This window comes from Brassica napus, chromosome C7 (genome assembly GCF_020379485.1).
Source record: "Brassica napus cultivar Da-Ae chromosome C7, Da-Ae, whole genome shotgun sequence".
NCBI lineage: Eukaryota > Viridiplantae > Streptophyta > Magnoliopsida > Brassicales > Brassicaceae > Brassica > Brassica napus.
Window position 1 is genome coordinate 38,413,223 of NC_063450.1, and position 22,216 is coordinate 38,435,438.

The window sequence follows — 22,216 nt, forward strand, 5'->3', positions numbered from 1 at the left end:
AATTTTTCGTTTCACTGATTGTTAAAACCATAGCTATAAAATTGTTTAAATTTATAAGCTAACGAGAAAGAAATCTTGAAAAATGTTAAGGTATCGATCCAAGTTCTCAGTTATAGATTCAGCTTCTTCGTTATACGGCTTGATTAACAGTTTACAAATCGACTTCGATCTTGGTTTCTAAAACGCAATCAAAAGCAAACAACACAAGCGAAATGGTCACCCGGTGTTCACCGCACTTCCCCGGAGAGGAGAAGCCGCTATACTCACCGGAGCTAGCAAACCACTATAATCGATATGATTACAAGTGTTCGATATCACAACCTTGATATCGTTTGTTCTTCTTCTTGCAGCTATTACAAGCACATACACAAGGAATTGACCAGAGAAGATTACGTTAGCGACTACGATGGAGATGACAGCCTTTCAACATCCAGTTCCTCCGATGACGACGGCGGATCGCAGAATGAACCGGAGAAAGTACCACGACCTCAAGAGCTTTGATCACTGCAGGATCTCTCTGATCTTGATCTGACTTTCTCCTCCAGCTACTCGTAATCTCTCTTTCTCCTCTTCACTTTGTATCTCTTCTTCTCGTCTCTGTTTATGAAACGAAGACGATAACTTGTAACAAACTCCACGGGACCCACTTATAACAACCTTATCCCATTAGTAAAACGCTTTGTTTCACTCTGCTTCCTCTATCGGGTTAAAGCCCACAAACTCGAGACTTTTCCACAAAAGAGTAAAGCCCAATGACTAATACGACACCGCTTCACAAATCTCCACCTTGTCGATTAGGTCATTCAAACGTAACCCTTTGCGCCGAACACTGTTCATCCCTGAGAAGTCAAAACCATGTCGGAATCTACTCAGAACAGCCGTACCGGCTCAAACGATCATTATGAATCAAACGACATTTCCTTCCAGATCCCTCAAGAACTAATCAGAAGTCCTGACCCTTTGTTCTTCAATCCTGAGTTCGTGAGATCTCCACTTCTCACTCTTCCAGACAATTTCAAACTACCAGAAACACCTCCACCTCTCCCACGAGTTGAAATCGAAGAACAAATGACTCTGAATCAGCCTGAAACTCCACCTCGAAGACAAACCAATCTTGAGTACTATAAGTAGTCATCTCTTTATCCGCTCAAATCTCTTTGACAAAATAGACCCGATGAACTCACTTCATTCTTCTTTTTCAGTCAACGAACATCTGAACATATTCGAAGAGATTCCAGTAACCCCAACGTAAGATTCCAAAGCTCTACAGCTTCCTTCCTCGTTAGTAAACAGGTTGTTTGACCAAGAACAAATCTCTAGCCCATTTGCTCTCTGTCTTTCTATTTACTCCTTCTGACGAGACGACCAACAACAGAGTCATCTCGGGGTACTTCAATACGCGATCAGGAAATGACCCCCACCGTTACGAGATGCTTCTCGAACGCACCACCAGGTAAACTCTTAGTCATTAGATCAGCTGGATTTAGACTAGTATGAATTTTTAGAATCTTAACCATACCAAAATCCACAATGGCTCTGATAAAATGAATCTTATTTGCCACATGTTTGGTCCTGTCATGATGAACTGAATTCTTTGCTAGACAAATAGCGCTATGTGAATCATAGTTGAGCTTAAAACACTTAGAATTAAAACCCAATTCACCGCAGAATTCTCTCAACCATAAACCTTCCTTTGTAGCTTCAGATAATGCCATGTACTCAGCCTTTGTTGTAGATAGAGCTACAACATGTTGCAATGTTGACCTACAACTCACTGTATTTCCACCAACTTGAAACACATAACCAGTTACAGATCGTCGCTTATCAAGATCCGTAGAGTAATCTGAATCACTAAAACCTTCAATCTCAAAATGTCCAAACTTAGTAAACGTTAGACACACTTCTGAAGCTCCTTGTAGATAACGTAAAATCCACTTTACTGCCCCCCAATGTTCTTGACTTAGCTTAGACATGAACCTGCTAACCAAACCAACTGCGAAAGCTAAATCTGGTCTTGAACCAACCATTGCATACATCAAACTCCCAACTGCGCTTGCATAAGGAACTGAATCCATCTCTTTAGCTTTCACAGCCCATTCTTTATCTGTTAAACTCCTCAGTTTAAACTGAGAGTTAGAAGGAGTAACCACTGGCTTGCAGAACTCCATTCCAAACGTTCTCAAAATCTGTTTCACATACTTTCCTTGAGACAATTTCAGCACTCCTTTCTTTCGATCACGTATAATGTCCATTCCAAGTATCCTGGCTGCAGGACCAAGATCCTTCATTTCAAATTCAGACTTCAAAACCTCTTTTAGCCTTGAGATTTCCTTCTTGCTCTTAGCTGCGATCAACATATCATCAACATACAGAAGTAGATAGATATTATCACCAGCCTTGTCTTCTTTCAAGTAGACACACAGATTTTTAATACATCTTTCGAAGTCTGCTGTCTTTATAAACGAGTCAAACCTCAAGTTCCAATGTCTTGGAGATTGTTTTAATCCGTATAAAGATTTCTTCAACAAACACACTTTCCCTTCACCACCGTTCTTGATAAAACCCTCTGGATGTTCCATGTAAATTGTTTCATCTAGATTTCCATGAAGAAAAGCTGTTTTCACATCCATCTGTTACACCTCAGCATCAAAATTTACAACATAGGAGAGAATGATTCGAATTAAGACATGTTTAACCACTGGCGCAAATATCTCGTTGAAATCAACTCCTTCAACCTGAGTATAACCTTTAGCCACTAGATGCGACTTGTATCTAGGATCTTCAACTCCTGGTATACCTTCTTTATACTTATAAACTCATTTGCAACGAATGATTCTTTGTGTCTGAGGTCTCTCAACAACATCCCACGTTCCATTCTTGTCAAGCAAATCTTTCTCTTCACCCATTGAAGCATTCCACTTTTTCCAGTTCTTGCTTCTTTTTGCTTCTGCATAGCTCTGAGGTTCATTTACCTCTAGATCTCCTGCACTTGTTAAGGCGTATGCAACAAAGTCTCCACTCTCAAAGATAGCCGGAGGTTTTTTCTGTCTCCTTACACGATCTCTTGCCAGAAGATAGTCATCCAACGAAGTCTCGGTGTCTCCTACTTCTTGTATTGTTTCCACTTCCTCTTCTTCTGAATCTGAGCTCCCTTCTTTATTCAGAATAGCTCCACCTTCATTAGTGTTTCCTGACCCTGAAGTAGAGCCAAATTCAACAGTAGAGCCTCCTCTTGTAGGACCTTGAATCAGACCAACTTTAAAAGTTACTCGCTTAGACTTAGGAGAAACTTCAGCTTCCTTTTCCTTTGATTTCATATACAAACTCTCTTTATCAAACACCACATTTCTGCTTAACGTAGACTTCTCTTCTTCTGGTAACCAGACTCGATATCCTTTTGTTCCCTGTGGATAACTCATGAAGATACCTTTCAAAGCTCTCGAACTCATCTTATCTTGAACTGTGTGCACGTAAGCAACACATCCGAATCTCCTAAGATGACTGAACTCCACCTTCACACCAGACCACGCTTCCTCTGGAATCTTGAACTCAATTGACGCATTTGGAGTTCTCTTAATCAGATAGACAACTGTAGCAGCAGCTTCAGCCCAAAACTTCTTTTCCAAACCAAATTCAGCTAACATACACTGTATCTTGCCAGCAATGGTTCTGTTCATTCTTTATGCCACTCCATTTTGTTGCGGAGTATAAGTGCAGGTTCTGTGTCGTTTAAATCCAGCTTCCTTACACATCTTGTCCATCAAGTTGTTACAAAACTCCAGGCCATTGTATGTTCTTAGACATTTAATTTTCTTTCCGGTTTGAGTTTCAACCAGTCTTTTCCATTCTGATATATTCTCGTAGACCTCATCCTTAGATCGTAAGAACCTGATCCAAACCTTCTTAGAGAAATCATCAATCAGTGTGAGAAAATACTTACAACCTGACAAGCTCTATTCAGTCGACACTGATCCGCATAGATCACTATGAACATACCCAAGAATCTCAGTAGTCACATGCTTAGCCCTCGTAAATGATAACTTGTGAGCTTTACCAAGAACACATACTTCACAGAAATCCAACGTATGAACCTCCTTCTTCTCAAGATACCCATTCTTCACCAGAACATTCATGTTCTTTAAACTCATGTGACCAAGTCTTGAATGCCATCGATTTGTGAGATTCACATCAGCTCTAGCAACATTAGCTTCAGCTTTCACCACGGTTCCTTGCAAGTAGTATTACCCATCCTTATAGTTTCATGAGAACACTGTCTTGCCTTCTTTAAAGAAAGTAACTTTGTAGTCTTCTCCCGTGTACTTACAACCGTTCTTTTTCATTTGACCATAAGATATCAAATTTCTCACCATTGGTGGCATATACCTCACACCAGTCAGAACCACCGTAGACTGATCAGGATTCACAATCTTCAGCTTTCCAATTCCTTTTACTTCACTGACAGTGTTGTTTCCCATTAGTACTTTTCCTCCATCAAACTCCTCTAGATCAAATAGAACTTCTTTGTTTGGAGTGATGTGGAATGTGCAGCCTGAGTCAAGAACCCATTCTTAGTTAGTATCTTGCACACTTGCCGTTAAAATCATAGGATATTCCTTCTCTTGAGCAACATTTGTGGAACTTGTAGCTCTCTGATCTTTTCTCTCAGGACAATCACGTTTAAAGTGACCTTTTCCACACACCCAACACTCTCTAGCTTTAGTCTGAGACTTCCCTCTTGACTTCGATCTGAAGCCTTTGCTCTTTGATATATTCTTCCCCTGATTTTCAGAACGTTTGTTTGACCTCCCCCTTGAAACAACTAGACCCTCAGCACTTGACTTTGCACGCTTATTCAAGCCTTTCTCCTTAAGTTCTGCTTCATTAGCATATGCTGAGGTTGTCACTTCTTTGACAGTTAGTGTATCTTTCCCATTTCCATACTTTAGAGTATGAACTAATGAATCATACTGCGGGGGAAGACTTGTGAGAATCTGTATAGCTTGATCCTCATCTGACACGTTGATGTTTAGACTAGCCAGATCATCCACCACTTTTAGAAACTTATCAAGATTCTCTTCAATGCTTTTGCTTTCATCCATCTTATAACTCGCAAAACTTTGCTTCAGATAGACACGATTAGGAAGAGTCTTGGTTTGATAGTCACCTTCTAAAGCTTTCCATACTCCTATGGCGGTGGTTTCCTTCATTACTTTCCTTAGAACCATATTTTTCAAGCTGTAACAAATGAGATTTCGAGCTCTTGTATCCTTTTCTTTAGCCAAAGGATCCTTCTTCACGTTTTGATCTGAATCACCATCAGACTCCTTCTTTGATGAATCAGCTTCTTCGTTTAAGATGTGTCTCAGGCCTTGCAGTTCAAGCTGCATTAACATCTTAATCTTCCACATTCCAAAGTCACCAGATCCATCAAACTTATCCATCTCAAACTTGCCATGAACTGACTTTATCTTGACCAATCAATCAGTAAACTCAAACCGCAACCTCACACTCAAGCAAGCAACCAATAACCACCAGCGATCGTACCTCCAGGCTCTCTTAACCGAGAACCTGGCTCGGATACCACTTGTTAAGGTATCGATCCAAGTTCTCAGTTATAGATTCAGCTTCTTCGTTATACGACTTGATTAACAGTTTACGAATCGACTTCGATCTTGGTTTCTAAAACACAATCAAAAGCAAAAAACACAAGCGAAATGGTCACCCGGTGTTCACCGCACTTCCCCGGAGAGGAGAGGCCGCTATACTCACCGGAGCTAGCTCAGCTAGCAAATCACTATAATCGATATGATTACAAGTGTTCGATATCACAACCTTGATATCGTTTGTTCTTCTTCTTGTAGCTATTACAAGCACATACACAAGGAATTGACCGGAGAAGATTACGTTAGCGACTACGATGGAGATGACAGCCTTTCAATCTCCAGTTCCTCTGATGACGACGACGGATCGTAGAATGAACCGGAGAAAGTATCACGACCTCAAGAGCTTTGATCACTGCAGGATCTCTCTGATCTTGATCTGTCTTTCTCCTCCAGCTACTCGTTATCTCTCTTTCTCCTCTTCACTCTGTATCTCTTCTTCTCGTCTCTGTTTACGAAACGAAGACGATAACTTGTAAAAAACTCCACGGGACCCACTTATAACAACCTTATCCCATTAGTAAAACGCTCTGTTTCACTCTGCTTCCTCTATCGGGTTAAAGCCCACAAACTCGAGATTTTTCCACAAAAGAGTAAAGTCCAATGACTAATACGACACCGCCTCACAAAAAACTAGAATCAAAGTGTGACACTAGCGAATAATCATCTCCGTTCGTCAATGAATTAGATAAGAGATTATTCAATAGAGTAGGTCTGTTAATCAAAAATTAAGATAATGCAAGCATGTTTAGTTTAATGTTAGTTCGTAATCGAAAGAAAATTCCATTTTATTTTGTTTGACGGTGGAATGGAAAACGGAGAATTTATTCTTTTCCCGTCGGCGAAAGTTGAAAAACAAAAAAAATAAAAAATATATATTACATTTACAGGTTAGAGAAACGCGTATAATTTATTTTATTACATAAAGTGGGCCCAGCCCAAGCCCATCATCTATAACATAAATACAAGTGTCGAAAGGGAGACAAGAAAGAAACATCCATTGTTAGGGGAAAACACACAATCTTTAACCAACAAAAGCGGCGTTGATTCTCCGATTTCACGAGACAAGAACATCTCAAAGTTTCTCGTTTTTAGGGTTCTTCATTCTTAGAAGAAACGAGATACATTGTGGGGTTTCGAGTCATGGGTTTGGAGAAGAAGTCTGCATTGTTGGAAGATTTGATAGAGAAATGCGGCGGCTGTGCGGTGGTCGACGGCGGTTTCGCGACCCAGCTCGAGATTCACGGCGCCGCCATTAACGATCCCTTGTGGAGTGCGGTTTCTCTCATCAAAGATCCTGAACTCATCAAGCGGGTTTGTAGAATTCTTTTTCTATCCATTTCTGCTTGTAGATTTTCCCCTAAATACGAAAATCATGGTTTTAGTATTTAGGGTTAGATTCTGACAATGGGTGTTGGTAAAAAAAAAAAACCAGATCTCTTTTGTCTTTTTTTACTCAGTTTTGTAAGATTTGGATGATAATGGATAATAGTTGTTGTTTGTAGGTTCATATGGAATATTTGGAGGCTGGTGCAGACGTTGTGGTTACTTCATCTTATCAGGTAAAAAAAAAACCTTTCTTGTGTACCAATCTATGTGATTTCTTTCTTTTCCTTTCTTTTTAAAGATCTAATCTTTTTGAAACCCACATATTGTAATTTATAGTGATTATTTAAAATAAAAACCTTGTCTTTTTGGAATTGAAAAGGGTTTAAGATTGTAGTAGGGACAGGAAAAAAAAATACTTGTCTTTGTTTATTTGGTCTCTCAGATTCAGTTTTGTCTTTTTTCCTTTGATTTCTTTCTTTTATGTCCTTAATCTCCATTGTGTAATTTCTGGTGATTATTACAAGGTTTAATGTAAAAAACCTTATATGCTTTCTGGAACACAAAAGGGTTTTAGTTTGTAGGGTCAGAAAGATACTTGTCTTTGTTTATATGATTTGTCAGATTCAGTTTTGTCTTTTTTTCCTTTTTGTTGGTTTTGTAAATATTTGAAAATATTTGAGTTTCGGTTTGAAAATGTTTCATATCTCATTTTACCGGTCTGCTTTCAGGCTACAATCCCTGGCTTCCTCTCAAGAGGATTGTCGATGGAAGAGAGCGAGTATCTGCTACAAAAGAGCGTGAAACTAGCTGTGGAAGCCCGTGATAGATTCTGGGACAAAGTCAGCAAAACCTCAGGACATAGCTATAACCGAGCTCTTGTAGCTGCTTCTATTGGAAGCTATGGAGCTTATCTTGCAGATGGCTCTGAGTACAGGTAAAATTCATCTCCGTTCACAACATTACATTGGTTCTGTAGGTTGGGAAGTTAATAGTTGTTTCTATGTTTTTTTATTGCAGTGGAAGCTATGGAGAGGATGTAAGCTTGGATAAACTTAAAGACTTCCACAGGAGGAGAATCCAAGTCCTAGTTGAAGCTAGTCCTGACCTTCTCGCTTTTGAAACCATACCGAACAAACTCGAGGCTCAGGCGTGCGTTGAGCTGCTGGAGGAAGAGAATGTGCAGATCCCAGCATGGATCTGTTTCACATCTGTAGATGGTGAGAATGCTCCTTCAGGGGAAAGCTTTCAGGAATGCCTTGAAACCCTTAACAAAAGCAACAACATTTGCGCTGTTGGCATTAACTGCGCACCTCCTCAGTTCATGGACAATCTGATCCGCAAATTCTCCAAGGCAAGTGAAAGTTTAAACTCCATAACTTTAAGTATTGCCGTTTACTTCTTGGTTCTTACAATCTATGTCATGTCCTATCTTCAGTTGACCCAGAAGGCTATCGTTGTTTACCCAAATAGTGGAGAGGTTTGGGACGGAAAAGCTAAAAAATGGCTGGTACGTTCACTTTCTCACTTGTTTGTAGTATTCAAGATCACATCAATCTTATGAGTCAGTGAAGGAATGAGTCTCTTATGGTGTTTGGTTGATTTTGGCAGCCGTCGCAATGCTTTGGTGATGCTGAGTTTGAGATGTTTGCAACCAAATGGCGTGACCTTGGAGCTAAACTTATAGGAGGATGTTGCAGGACTACACCTTCCACCATCAAAGCTATCTCCAGAGATTTGAAACGAAGATGAGTTCCTCAGGGAAGAAGATTTGAAGATTTCACTTCTTTAATTCGTTTGATGAGTCATCATTGTTAGGTTATTCTATTTATGGACTGTGTTGTTTGCTTGCCTTTGACGTTTCCTATGTTATTTAAATATATGTATCCGTAAACAAGGCCTTGTACTTTTCGTATAACGGCCCATTTATAATATTATTTTCTTTCCACAATACCCCGGTTTGAATTCTTAACACTAATTGGTTTTCCATACTCGGAGAATAATTTTAGTTAACAACTAGACTCTCACCTGCATAAGGTCCGTGCAAGTAAAAAAAAAGGATCTGGTCAAATCGTCAATTATATCCTCAGTGATTAATATTTTAGGTACACAAATTGTTTTGGATGTTTAGATATCTATTTGGTTCTTGTTTTGATTTTAATTAATTTAAATACTTTGTATATAAAAATATATTAACTGTTATTAAGTGCGGTATGATACTTTTTAATTCGATTTGTTTCGTTTAGTGAGTTTCAGTTAATTCGTTGATGTCTACTTCAGTCTCAATCCTACTTTGGTAGGCTAAGAGATTTTGACTCTTCTAAATCATCCATATGGGTCCATATTGGCAAATGTCTCATCAAAGGAGATAACTTCATGTTGTTGTTATTACAATCTACCATTGCTTGAAAAAGGGAACAGTGTTCAAAAAGATGCTAACTACCAAATGTATTTTGCATAGTCACATGCCCTGTTCTAAAAATCGGCCGCCTAGCCGCCTAGGCTTCCGCTCCGATTTATGCCAAATCGGTTTAAAAAATCGGATATCCGATTTTTTCCACCTAGACCGTCTAAATGACCGCCTAGCCGCTTAAATGACCGTCTAGCCGCCTAATCTATTTATTTATTTATTTATTTTTATTTTTTATTTTTATTTTTATTTTATTTTTAATAATATTTTTATTTTTTTATTTGATCTAAAATTTTATAAATATCATTTATATTCATAATTTTGATGAAAATTACACTATATTAAGTTTATATATTCTATTTGTGTGTTTTATACAATCTTAAACATGAAAATGTATTAATGTTATACACAATTAAAGATTAACATGTTTTATAACACAGTAAACCATCTAAAAATTCTGCCCCGCATAATTTTCGATTAATCCCCGATTTTTTCTTTAGGCGCTAGGTCCAATCCGACCGCCCGACTAGCGCCTAGCGCGTTCCCGAACAGGGGTCACACGTAAAAAATAAGTGATCTAGTGTTTTTTTTCTTCTATGCAACATCTCTGATATTGTGAATCATTATTAATACCTAGAGATCTCACAATCATCCCCGATGCCAATGCATTTAATAGTATACAACGCCTAACAAGAAATGTCGCATCTTTTGTGCGGTTTGGAGCTTCCAGATGGTCTCGTTAAAAACTGGAGATGAATGCTCATGATCCGGTAGATTAGTGGTCAACAAGTATCTTGATTTAAGCGTGTACTTCCCTGGCTTTGGTATATTGCGAGCCTATTATATCTTTTGCAGAGATTGGACTTACGCTAATCTTTATGATTTCTAAGACATCATCAGATCTGTTTCAGTTGCTATAACAACTCTTGACTCCATGTTTTGTAATTAATTATGCATTTCGTGGTGGATGTGTGTGTAGGCAACCAAGGATCAGCGAACGCATTTACTTCAGCAACATCACGTATCAAACACCTTATCTCTTTTTGAATCTTATTTTTGTTCTAGTTTGTATAATGTCTTTCTGCAGAACCCAAAAGTTTTCTATTTTTGTGTGTAAGAGCAACTCCAATGTAAAACTCCACTTTTTAAAAAAATGGAATAAAAGTAAATATGAAGTAAAAATGTTCCTATCCTACTCCATTCCTACTCCATAATGGAGTGATGAACCAACAAAAAGTAGATTACTCCATTTATAGAATAAATTCTATTATGGAGTGAAATATGAAGTTGGCCAGGGATGAAGATGCCCTAAGGGAAGCCACCTGATGTCCTCTTTAAACTCAACATAAAAGGTACCTATTATAATCCTTTAACAGTACAAGAGTAATTACTAAAATTGAATATAGGCTCACATAATAAAAATTGCGAAAAGATCCTGAATAAATAATTCCGTAAAAAATGAATTTTATATGTAAAGAAAGAAATTACTGCTAATATTACAGCCTACATACATAAAATCAAAATATCAAGTACAGACTTTTCAAACGTTTTAGGTAAGACAAATACAATGTGTATTTACCTGAATTTTTGAGATATCGACCGACATTATAGTACTTATAATTTCTCCCAATAATTTAGTCGTACAATAGCCAATATGAAAATGAATAAGTACTCATAAATTAGTAAAATAACTCAGAAATAAGCATTTGGATTTTGATAATTTTAGGATTACTGCCTCTTCTATATTTGGTGAAAAGATAAATAGTCAAAAAGATTCTAAACGCCAAACAGAAAGGGACAAAGAGAGTCATTAAAAGCTCCTTCGCGCGCATGTTACGTGGCGCTTCTCCACACATTGGTTTCTCTGTCTCTCATAAAACACCCAAATTCGAGACCTCTTTTTCCTAACTCTTTTCAATGGGATTTTTGTTTTAAAAATATGTAAATGCTTGACTTCATATTGACTAGAATACAATCAAGTAGCAATAAGATGGAAGAATTTCGAAAACTTCAAGTCTTGCACAAGAAAATGAATACATATATAGAACTCGGCAGAACCTTATGTCATCATAGTTTTTTTTTGTAAACTCATGTCTTCATAGTTTTCTAAATCATTATTACAATTTTCAAAGAAAGACAGCATAACTTGTTTGGTAACGTGTAGAAAATTTCTAGAATTAATTAGTCATAGATTTCTAACCCTTTTCAAAACCCTTTTTTAACGACTAATGCATTGATAATAAAGAGTTTTACATATAAGATGAAGCAGATCCGACAGTGATCCTTTTCAAAACCCTTTATATAATTTTTTTGTACGAAGAGTTTCCAGAAATAAAAATGTTTAACCAATAAAACAAAATTAACTATCCTTTTCATGAAATAAAAATTTAAATATACACTCTATTGGACTATTGTGTTTTGTAGATTCATATATAGTATGTCGTCGTCACAATATTATATTTTCTGAACTTTAATTGTGGATAATTTAAGCACGGCTGTTTATCACTTTATTCACACGATGCCTAGGGTCTACATGAATATAAAAACATGCATTAAAATTTTATTGCATAAACATGGTTACTCGTGGATTTCGACTTAACTGGGAGTACTATTATACTGGTATGTAAGAGTTCTCCTTGCGTAAGTGTTCAACAGGTCACGTGGATTTCAGTTTTTACATTTTCCATGCAGGTTTTAATTTGGTCATTGCAATCGATTACAAGTTGTCTCCATTTGATTCTATTAAGAATTGGTACAATGGAATAGATATATTGCAAAGGAATAATTCCAAACACTACCGTCCATACCATTTCTTTTATTTTTATCATATCGTGACTGTAAAAACAATCTCAGACCTCTCATGTCACTTAACTTTGCATCTCGTCCGCGAATCCCAATGGTAAATAAACCTTTTTAACTTAATAATAATAGTACCTCAGTTAGTCACAATTTAACATGTCCGTAACTAATGGCTAAGAATATGGATGCGATGAAAGTGATTTGATATTTTATGAATCGAACACTTAGTGTGGCATGATTATTTCACAAGTTAAAGTTTGGGTTTCCGTTCACTAATTAGAAATTACAAGTTAACCGTAAGAAATTTTATATGGTTTGTTGAACATCTTTTAGTTCCCATTACTTAAAAGTTTACTGGTACTTAATACGGAGATTGAGAAACGACATTATATTTCTAAATTACAAAACTACTATATTTTAAATAGTTTATGATATACTAACTCTAGTAATTAGGATAGGTTTCTACATTAATGCTGTCGATTTTCTTCAGTGAAACATCTATGCGTTATGTTATGAAGTATACAACATATACAGATTACTTAACATATATTTCAAACAAGTTTGTCTGAAAGGTTCGAGCGTGATTGTCTTGATAAAACTTGACCTAATACAAACATACTGTCTTTTGCACACAAAAATACAGCCATCTCTACTGTCTATGACTTGAATTGTTAATAATTTTAAACAAATTTGACTAGTGGGTAGTGGCTAGCTAGGTTGGGGAAAAGGGGAGAGCTTTTTGGCTTGGCCAGTCGTAAAAGCAAACAGCCTTTACCAGTTATATAATTTAAATACAAACAGTCAACAGCACACTATCAGCTAACAAGTCAACTAATCTAACGGCTATTAAACATCTGAGGATGGGATGCACAAAACTGCATTCTGCTTTCCAAATTTCCCTTTTCGATAAACGTTCATAAATTTCACGTGTTTTTTTGTTACAAACAAGTGGAAAATACTATCTCTTGACGTTTTTTTTTTCCTATGCCATGCAATTGAAAAACATTCAGCTTAGAGTGTGATCACTATATTACTATATATAATCTCCCGGTTCGGTAAAATTGAAAAAATGTAAGAATATATAAAAAAACGTAATAAATTATAAAAACATTCTGTTATATACCAAAAGTATCATATCTCTTTCTCTATATATCCTACATAGCTATGGGTGTATAATTATTGGAAAATAGATTAACACTTTTAGTCAGTCAATGATTCTTTATACTAATTTGATTCGCTGCAAATGTATGTGTCATCAGAGATGACGATTACCAAGAAGAAGACGATAAGAGCTTTCATTTTAAAATCAGGACCTGTCAGTATAAACAAAAAATATTAGGGGTTATATCTTCTTTCACTTCTGATATGCATAATCAAACTTGAAAACACATAATTAATACACATTTCTAATGAAACTACAACATTGACATGGTAAATATTTATTTGAAATGTTTATATATAGATCAGCGATTTAAACCACCAAAATACCTTCGTTTTTCCCTTTCATAAAAGAGGAAAACGTGAGTATTTTGGGTAAAATACACCTGTGGATTGATCGATTACATAAGAAGAACAAGAAAATAAAATAAAATATAAATGAAAACATCAAGAAACTGCTTCTACTAGTTATGGAGAGGATCTGGACCACTTGGTACCGTTCTTTTACTGTCACTAAATACTTTTCCGAATGAAGAATCCACCGGAGCAAATTTCCCGGAGCTGAAGTATTTCTTCACTGGAACTTCTTGGTCATTAGCCGGAGCAGGAGTGGTAGTCGTCGCCAGCGTTTCTGGACATACCCGAATTGCCGCTGTCCGGGAATTTACGGAAATGAGATAGAGTAGTGAAGAAAGGAAGATAAACATTAATAGAGTGGATCTTCTCCATTCTCGAGCATGAGTCATATCCCAAACCTAAACTCTAATATAAAGCTTGTCTTCTTGATTAAATCCTAATCATTGATCTATCTACTGTAACTGTTTCTGAAACTGTGAGAGAGAGAGAGAGGAGAAAGAAAGAACGAGATTAAAGTTTTTGTTTTTGTGAGAAGAGGAGTGGCTTTCATGCAAATTTCGAATGGCCCACGTGAATGGGTATATATAAATACAAGACAAGATCTGTAAATTTCTTTAAAAAAATTCATAGATTTATTACCAGTACGTATGTCATATATCTATTTATATATAAATAGTTGTATAGTACTATGATTTGGTGTGTAATGTGTATATATCTCACGTACGAGCATATGCTTGAATTATATAAAATAGTTTTCATATATTATTAGATTAGATTCTTAACATATGATATAAGAGCATTTATATTGTCGAAAAATAAGAGCATTTATTGGAGTATCTCAAAGAGCCTCTTATTAGAAACCAGAGAAACAACAAATGAAAAGTAACTTTTTCTTAGTCAAAACAATTAGTAGAATTTAATTTTGAAGAAAAATAATGAGAATTGATTTGAGAAATCCCATGAATTTTTTTTTTTTTTGTTTAACCAGGTGTTGACCTTGCGGCCCACTACCTAGGTCCGGCGCCAGCCTTTGTCTGTACCTTTTTACGGATCCTGGACACGCCTCCCCCTCTCCGCGAGTCGAACAGCCGACCTCCCCTCCCCAAAGAGATAGTACCACTAGACTGCGAGATCCGGGTATGAAAAATAGTTCATCTAACACATGTCCATTTTTGGTATAAATTTCAAAATGTTGTCGTTTTGGAGTTCTTAGAGGTTCATTTTCGAACGACTGATATAACAATCCGGTGCATACATATAGTCACGAGCTGAACTGTAATAAATGTGGATATGTAAAAACTAAAAAGTAAAAAGCTGTGTCACAATTTTTGACTTGCAGCAAGACTATAACATTATACAGGTAACGGACAGAGAGAATAATGTTTAAAAAATATATTCTAAATACCTTCCGTGAAAGGAATTGCCACATAATATTTTTGCTGGTTATGCAGTGTATTACGTATAATCAAAAAATTAAAATAATACAGAAGAAAACTATATATTATATAATGTAAGATAGTGTCACATAAGGAAATAGTGAATACGTTTGGTATGTCCATACAATACGACGCAAAATGTTCGTTTGGATATTTGAGATGAGTTTGAGAAAATGGTGTCGTCTTATTAACTGAACTTTGCCGCTTTGTGTTTGTTCGTTTTCCTCTTTACTCTTCCTTTACTTTGGTCTCTTCTTCTTGCCTTCTTCTCCTTCTTCCATTTCTGTCAGAAACAGAAGATCACATCATCATTATGTGACTCCAAGTATTTTAATTATGTAAGTAAACATATTTAATGCAAACTAATACAAAATGGATAAAGAATACGATTCTTGATATGCAACACGTGAGTGAGAAATTTGTTGTTAATATATACGCATGAAGAATGAAAAAAATCACATAACATATAATATAACCTGGTTTTAATTGCGGTTAAGCATAAACCGTCATACCAAGAGTTAAACCAGATCAGTTAGGTTTGTGAGCGCTGAGCAGACGACGAGGAGACAATAAATTAGAGAGAACATTCATCCTTTTATTTTATTTTTTATCTAGACGAGATGTATGACAATGTAAACATATCTTTTTAATGGGAATTTAACGAAACAAACCCTCAACTATATTCTCATCCATATTTAGACCAAGATTAACCGTAGTTCTTAAGGAGGTTCTTAGCATTTAATTATAATTAAAATAAATGAAAAATAGAAAATACCTTAAGAGTTGATTCTTAATTAAGGGGAGGAAGAAGCGGATCTTGGGCACACGTGTTAGAAGAAGAAGAGTTTGGTTTTCTCTTTCTTTCTCCCGAAGGATGAGTTCGACGATTGAGTCTCATTCCATCTCTTCCTTAGTCGATCTCTCCTCGATTCACCACTCCAACAAGAGGAATGGGAACGTCGGCGTAACTGTTCCGGTGCCATGGCTTTCATTTGGTGCGTGCGCAGGTCAGCTTCTAGGTTAGCTTCCGTGTATGGTAATCGGATGGTTCGAGTCCGATCCATCTCCTCCGTTGTCGTCCGTCTCTAGCTCGCAACCCATCTCCGTTTAGTCCTTTTGCCCTTTACTCGACGGCTATTGATCGGATGAGCTCCGAGCAATCGCTTCTCCGCGTGATTGACTCCGAGATCAACACTGCTTTCCAAATCAATGATCCTGATTTGGTAAAGTTTACTCATTTAGCTTGATTTGTGAAAAAGGGTATTCGAAATATGTGACACTCTCTTATCTTTCACTACTAACATTTGGAAGTGACTAATGCATGTTCCTTATCTCTCTTAATGGATCTCCAGCAAAAGTGGTGGTGGAATTGTCTAAGCAAGAGCTTGTTCAAGCAGTTGTTCTGCTTCATCCTTCTTTTGTTACGGTCGATGATATCAAGGGTAAGCGATTATTGGTACTTTGATAACATAGATATTTTCATCTTGTATTCCTCGCATAAACATGGTTACATGAGTCTCATGCCTCGCCTAATAGTTTGGTGCAGGTGGGAAGGTGTCAATTGCTATACTAGGAGCTGAGATTGATCGGTTGTCCCCACCAGCACTCTTGAAACAATTTGAGGAGATTCTTGCTTCCAAACCCGAGGTAAAGCCTCTGCTTCTTCTGTAACTCAACAAGTTTCATCTCTTTGAAACTGTAGAAGTTAAAGTAATCGACTTGTAAAACGGGAATGCGTAGGACAAGAATAGGCTATTTGCATGGGACAAGTGAATGTGAGCATACTAGCAAACTATTGTCTTGGTGATCATAAAATATTTATGTTTAATAAAAAAAAAAAATTCTTAAGAACCCTTAATTTAAGAACCTACCATTGGAGCAATTAAACTAAATGTTTCTTAAAAAAAGTTTTTAATCTGCATTTATTATTAAAATACTCATTAAGAACTCCTAATGGGGTTCCATGGTTAATCATGCTCTTAAACCCTCAACTATGTTTATATTTAAATAATTCTTCAACTAAAATATGTTACTAAATTTGACCTTCCATCGTTGAAAACGTTTGATCCCTCAATGGATTCCGTCAAAATATAAGAAATGATTATTTTCTGTGTGACAAAACAACTTTTTTCAAGATTCTTCGAAATAATAACAAGATTTTTTCAAAAACAGTTTGACCTGCGTGATTGCTATCAAGGCTTTTTGAGTGAATTCATTTTAAACCCAGAAAATCTAACTTACATCCAAGAAAAATAGATCGCCAACACGTTACAATATTTTTTTAATATTTTGTTGTTTTGATTTCACAAACACCTATCACTGGACCAAGACCAGCAAAACAGAGCATCATATATAACAGAAAAAACAGAGCATCATATCGTATTGGCAAAAACAGTAACATTGTTTTACCCAAACATATCAAACATATAAAAATGCACAACCTTAGATTTTGAATTGCGCTAACAGTCTCTGTCTATATCACCCCACCCCCACTTATTTTGAAACCTCTATCTCACTTATCGTTCAACTTTTAAAGATTTTAGGGTTTGTGATATCATTTTTTTAAATCAAAAACCATGTTTGTTATTGTGCTTAATGGCAATCTAACTGTGTGTAGTTTTTGATGAAAATCTTGCTGTTTCTATACTAAATAGATACGTCCAGTTATTTTTCTTTCATTTAAATGGTGTAAAGAAGGAAACTGTTAGGGTTTTAACGTTTTTAGCGATGGAGGGTCAAGTTTAGTAACAGATTTTAGTTGAGGAATTATTTAAGGACTTTTAACGTTAAAACCCCTCAACTATGTTTGTTTTGGGTAAAAACTCCCAAACTAAGTATTTAACGTAAAAGCTCCCAATCTAAATTTATTTAATGAAGAAAACCCTAACAGGTCATAATTACCAATACTACCGTTAAATCTTTAGTTTAGGGGTTCTACATTAAGTAAACATAGTTGAGGGGTTTTACCTTTAAAAATAAAAAAAATCAAAATTTTATAATATTATCTAAAAATTAGTAACTTAAATTTTTAAAATTAGCATTTTTAATTTTTTTTGTAAATATATGAGTTTGATGTGTTTTTAACATCTACATTATATATGTATAAATTAAAAATGTAAAAACCGAGAAAATATAACAAAAATTATATAAAGAATTTGTACGCAATAAGACTTTCTTCCCTAACTTCCGGATCAGACATATTCCAAGAGCACAAAATACTATGGCGGACAAGCTTGGAAGTGGTGCGAGAAGTTCTCCTTCAGCTATGTTATAGGTAGATTCAATACTTTCGGTTTGGTTTTCCGAATCGCGCGGTCCAGTTACTTAGTTCTCGCTTATGTTGTAAAAAAAAAGTTACTAATTTTTAAATAATATTATAAAATTTTGATTTTTTTTGTTTTTTAAATTTTAATGGTAAAACCCCTCAACTATATTTACTTAATGTAGAAACTCCTAAATTAAAGATTTACTGGCAGTAATGGTAATTATGACCTTCTAGGGTTTAATTCATTAAATAACGTTAGTTTGAGAGTTTTTTTATTAAATACTTAGTTTGGGGGGTTTTACCCAAGATAAACTTAGTTGGAGGATTTTAACATTAAAAATTCATTATTTAACTATAAACACAGTTGAGGGTTTAAATATGGATGGACTTATAGTTGAGGGTTTGTTTCATTAAATTCCCATTTTTAATAAGAAAAGGTCACAAAATGAAAATTCTTGACAAAACTTAAATAAAACGACATTGATTAAAAAAATTAGAGATGGTAAGTATATGCCAGCTAAGAATAAAAAAGAACAGAAGACCAATTTGATTTTGAATGTGGAGGCCCCCTCAAGTTAAAGAAACTGATTTTAGCTCCAACTAAGTTGAAGTGGAAAGGTATGTAAAAAAACGTTCAAATTGTAAAAATGAGCAAGAGCTAAGACTATGTATTCCCTTCTGGACAGCTTGAACTAAGAGAAATATATTTTTTGTCTAACACATTAATAACATGCTTAATTAACTTGATTGAAAATAAATGATCATGTTTTATTTTGTACTTCAACAAAAAAAATGATTTCCTTAGGGAAAACATACAAAAAGCTCTTATTCAATAATCACTAAACCCTATATCTAAATGTTAGGTATTTTTGATTAAGTATATCTTTGAAAAGTGATATCCAACTTAGTATATTTCAAATAATCTCTCATGCTTAAGACGAAAATGTACAATTAACTTAATTTCAGGTATTTTGTATGGTACGGTTTCTTTCTCTCGCCGGCAGTGAGACAAGCCTCTTCTATAAGGAGTGTAATCCTGCCAAATTGCCAGTAACTTCGATTCGTAACTCCAAGGAGGAGAGCCTATATATGAACATTTTCAAATCAATCTAAAACTGTTTCGTTTTGGCCCTTTCGTTTATGGAAAAAAAAGTTTCAAAGTGTATAATCTTCAAGAAAACTTCAAGAGTGTGACTCTCACCAAGAGGAGATTAAAGAGATTGTAGACCAATATCAGTCGCTTCCAGGAGATAAGAGATTTTCCAAAACACATGGTGACACTCAAAAGCAACGATTCACTTGAGAGGATTGATCCAACTCCATAACCAGTGGCAACATCGGAGTTGTAAAAAACATCGGGGTTGTAAGCTCAATATGTTATGCTGAATACTGGATTGTTGATAGTTCTTTCCAGCCACGAAAAAAATGAAGATAAAAAGCTAGAAATCTCAACCACACTCACTCATGGTATATACTTACAAAATTTAGCAGTTAATAATCATTATTTAGAAATAAGACTAACAAAGTTTTAGATATGATTTTAGCAGTAAATATTCCGCGCGAAGTAATATGATTAGGATTTTTGGCAAACAAAAAAAAAAGAAATAAGACTAACAAAGTTTTAGCCTTAACTAGGAATATGAAAGTGGTTCGATGTATTTTCGAGAAACGATTCGAGCCGTGAGAACTTTACCAGATTTTTTCGATTTCAAGTATCTTTACCAAATAGGCAACATCGATTGTATAATGACGACGAAAGAGAATTATGTTTTCTGCTCTTGATTTGTTTACTGTTGACTCTCCATGAGTGATTTCATTTTCTACCTCTATAAAATAGTGTTTTCGTTCTCGTTTATGTTTCATTGATATGAGATTAATTTATTTTTTTACTTATTCTATGAATTCGGAGAATTACATAAATGTCAATTAAAAAAAATGGATATTTGTAAAAATTAGTTCCACTCCAGATACATATATAAGAATAAAAAATTTGAAGAAAATCATCGACAAACTCTTTTAACAGTTTAGTGTTCAAATCTAATATATCAAGTTGTTATAAAATATAAGTGCAGACTCGGAATATAAATGTCTTTCTAGTATATATTCATCAGTTCGGTCCTAAGATCATCTAATTCTACAACAAAAAAACAAATTACATATTTTATTAGCCTACTCTTTTAAGGTTTAGTTATTTAAGAGTATACAGATAAAAACATATAGAATACTTTATAAATCTAGTAAATGTAAACTATGTATAAACTAATAATTGTTTGATTTATTAAACGAAAAATCCGAAAACTTATAATAAATAGTACAAATCTCTCATTTTTAAAATTATAATAGTTAGATAGAGTATTAGATAGAAAAAAAATATTAGACGAATGATCAAATCTCTCATTTTTCGAATAAACTCAAAAGAAGGTGATTAAAATTTTGTCATGATATTTCATTAAAAGTTATTTAGGAATCAAAATCAAGACTAAATTATTTAATTTGAATGAAATAATATATATAATGTTTCCCATATTAAAAATCACTTCGATTTGAAGAAGTGTGTTTCTGGGATTGTCAGAATCATATAAGATATTAAAAACTACATATTTAAAAAATAATTTGTATACATAAAAGTATATACATAAGAGTAAACAAATAAATCAAAACCAATACCTTTTGTGTTTTTGATAAATAAATCCAAACAATCATTTTATTTAGTGGTATAAGTTAGACTTTAGTGACATTAACATAGATATATAGTATATTTTAACATAAATATTTATTATCCATACTTCCTACTAATATAATTTTTTAACATTTGTATATTTACTGTAGCAAAAATTTAAACCGTTAATTAAAAAACTTTTAATGTAAGATTTTTCAACACAAATTTCAAAATTAATATATTAAGATCTCAATATCTTTTTCACTGCAAATTTTGAAATTAACATATTTTTATATTTTTATATATTATGTAATTTATTTCAAATGATATTAATATAATATGAATATCTATTAATAAGACTTCATATTCATACAATTTATTAGGGCTGACATTTTATTCGATACCCGAACCCGTATCTGAATCCGATATAAAAATCTGAACCGATGCAAACATAAAAATAATTAACCCTATATTTCTAGCTTACTTCTCTCATTTTATTCAAAATAATTATATTAATGATGCACATTGCTCAAAATTAGATAATATACATATAATTATGGACAAAATCATTTGCTACTCACTTAAAATATATATCAACCTCTTGTTTCTTGCATTAACAAAAGTTCATCTAAAATTTCAAAACCACAACTAAATTAGTGTATTTCTTTTTAAAAGTTTTATCTCCAAACCTATTAATAGTTTAATCTTTTAAAAATTTGAAATCCATTTAAGTTAAAAGTATATTTTAAATATAAAAAATAAAAAATGAATAATTTATTTATTTTTTCTTCAAAATTTAAATATCTGAATCCGATCCAAAATATTTGAACCCGAACATAAAATACTCGAACCCGACCCGAAGTGTAGAAATATCCGAACGGGTTCTATACCTTTATACTGAAATACCCGATACGAATCCGAACGGGTAACGGATATCCAAACGCCCACCCTACGTTATATTATCATTTGTATTTTGCTTGAACAAAAAAAAGTTAAAATATTGATCACAAAAATTTCAGTATGAGACTTTTACCAGTTTTAGTCATTTATAGTCATTTTTAAAAATTCAAAATATAACATATAAGAAAAAAATATAATTTTTAATTATATTTTTAATGTGATTGTTTAATTTCTTTTAATAATATA

At 34.5% G+C, this 22,216-nt stretch overlaps 2 protein-coding genes across 2 annotated transcripts; one reads left to right on the top strand and one right to left on the bottom strand.

The window, feature by feature from the left end:
- The first annotated feature begins 6,649 nt into the window (after positions 1 to 6,649).
- Positions 6,650 to 8,937, top strand: LOC106382000 (homocysteine S-methyltransferase 1). The gene is made up of 6 exons (XM_013821949.3): positions 6,650 to 6,974; positions 7,166 to 7,222; positions 7,718 to 7,923; positions 8,007 to 8,340; positions 8,425 to 8,496; positions 8,598 to 8,937. Exons 1-6 carry the CDS (start codon positions 6,804 to 6,806, stop codon positions 8,736 to 8,738), a joined length of 981 nt encoding a protein of 326 aa, XP_013677403.2. The 5' UTR covers positions 6,650 to 6,803; the 3' UTR covers positions 8,739 to 8,937.
- A 4,452-nt stretch (positions 8,938 to 13,389) lies between these two features.
- On the bottom strand, positions 13,390 to 15,596 carry LOC111202555 (CLAVATA3/ESR (CLE)-related protein 27-like). The gene has a single exon (XM_048761854.1). The coding sequence runs from the start codon at positions 14,097 to 14,099 to the stop codon at positions 13,818 to 13,820; it is 282 nt and encodes a 93-aa protein (XP_048617811.1). The 5' UTR covers positions 14,100 to 15,596; the 3' UTR covers positions 13,390 to 13,817.
- Between the last annotated feature and the right edge of the window lie 6,620 nt (positions 15,597 to 22,216).

Coding starts and splice junctions, on each gene's coding strand:
- LOC106382000 (XM_013821949.3), top strand. CDS start 6,804: ATGGGTTTGGAGAAGAAGTCTGCATTGTTGGAAGATTTGATAGAGAAA. Junction 7,924..8,006: donor GCAGATGGCTCTGAGTACAG/GTAAAATTCATC, acceptor TTTTTATTGCAG/TGGAAGCTATGGAGAGGATG. Junction 8,341..8,424: donor TGATCCGCAAATTCTCCAAG/GCAAGTGAAAGT, acceptor TCCTATCTTCAG/TTGACCCAGAAGGCTATCGT.
- LOC111202555 (XM_048761854.1), bottom strand. CDS start 14,099: ATGACTCATGCTCGAGAATGGAGAAGATCCACTCTATTAATGTTTATC.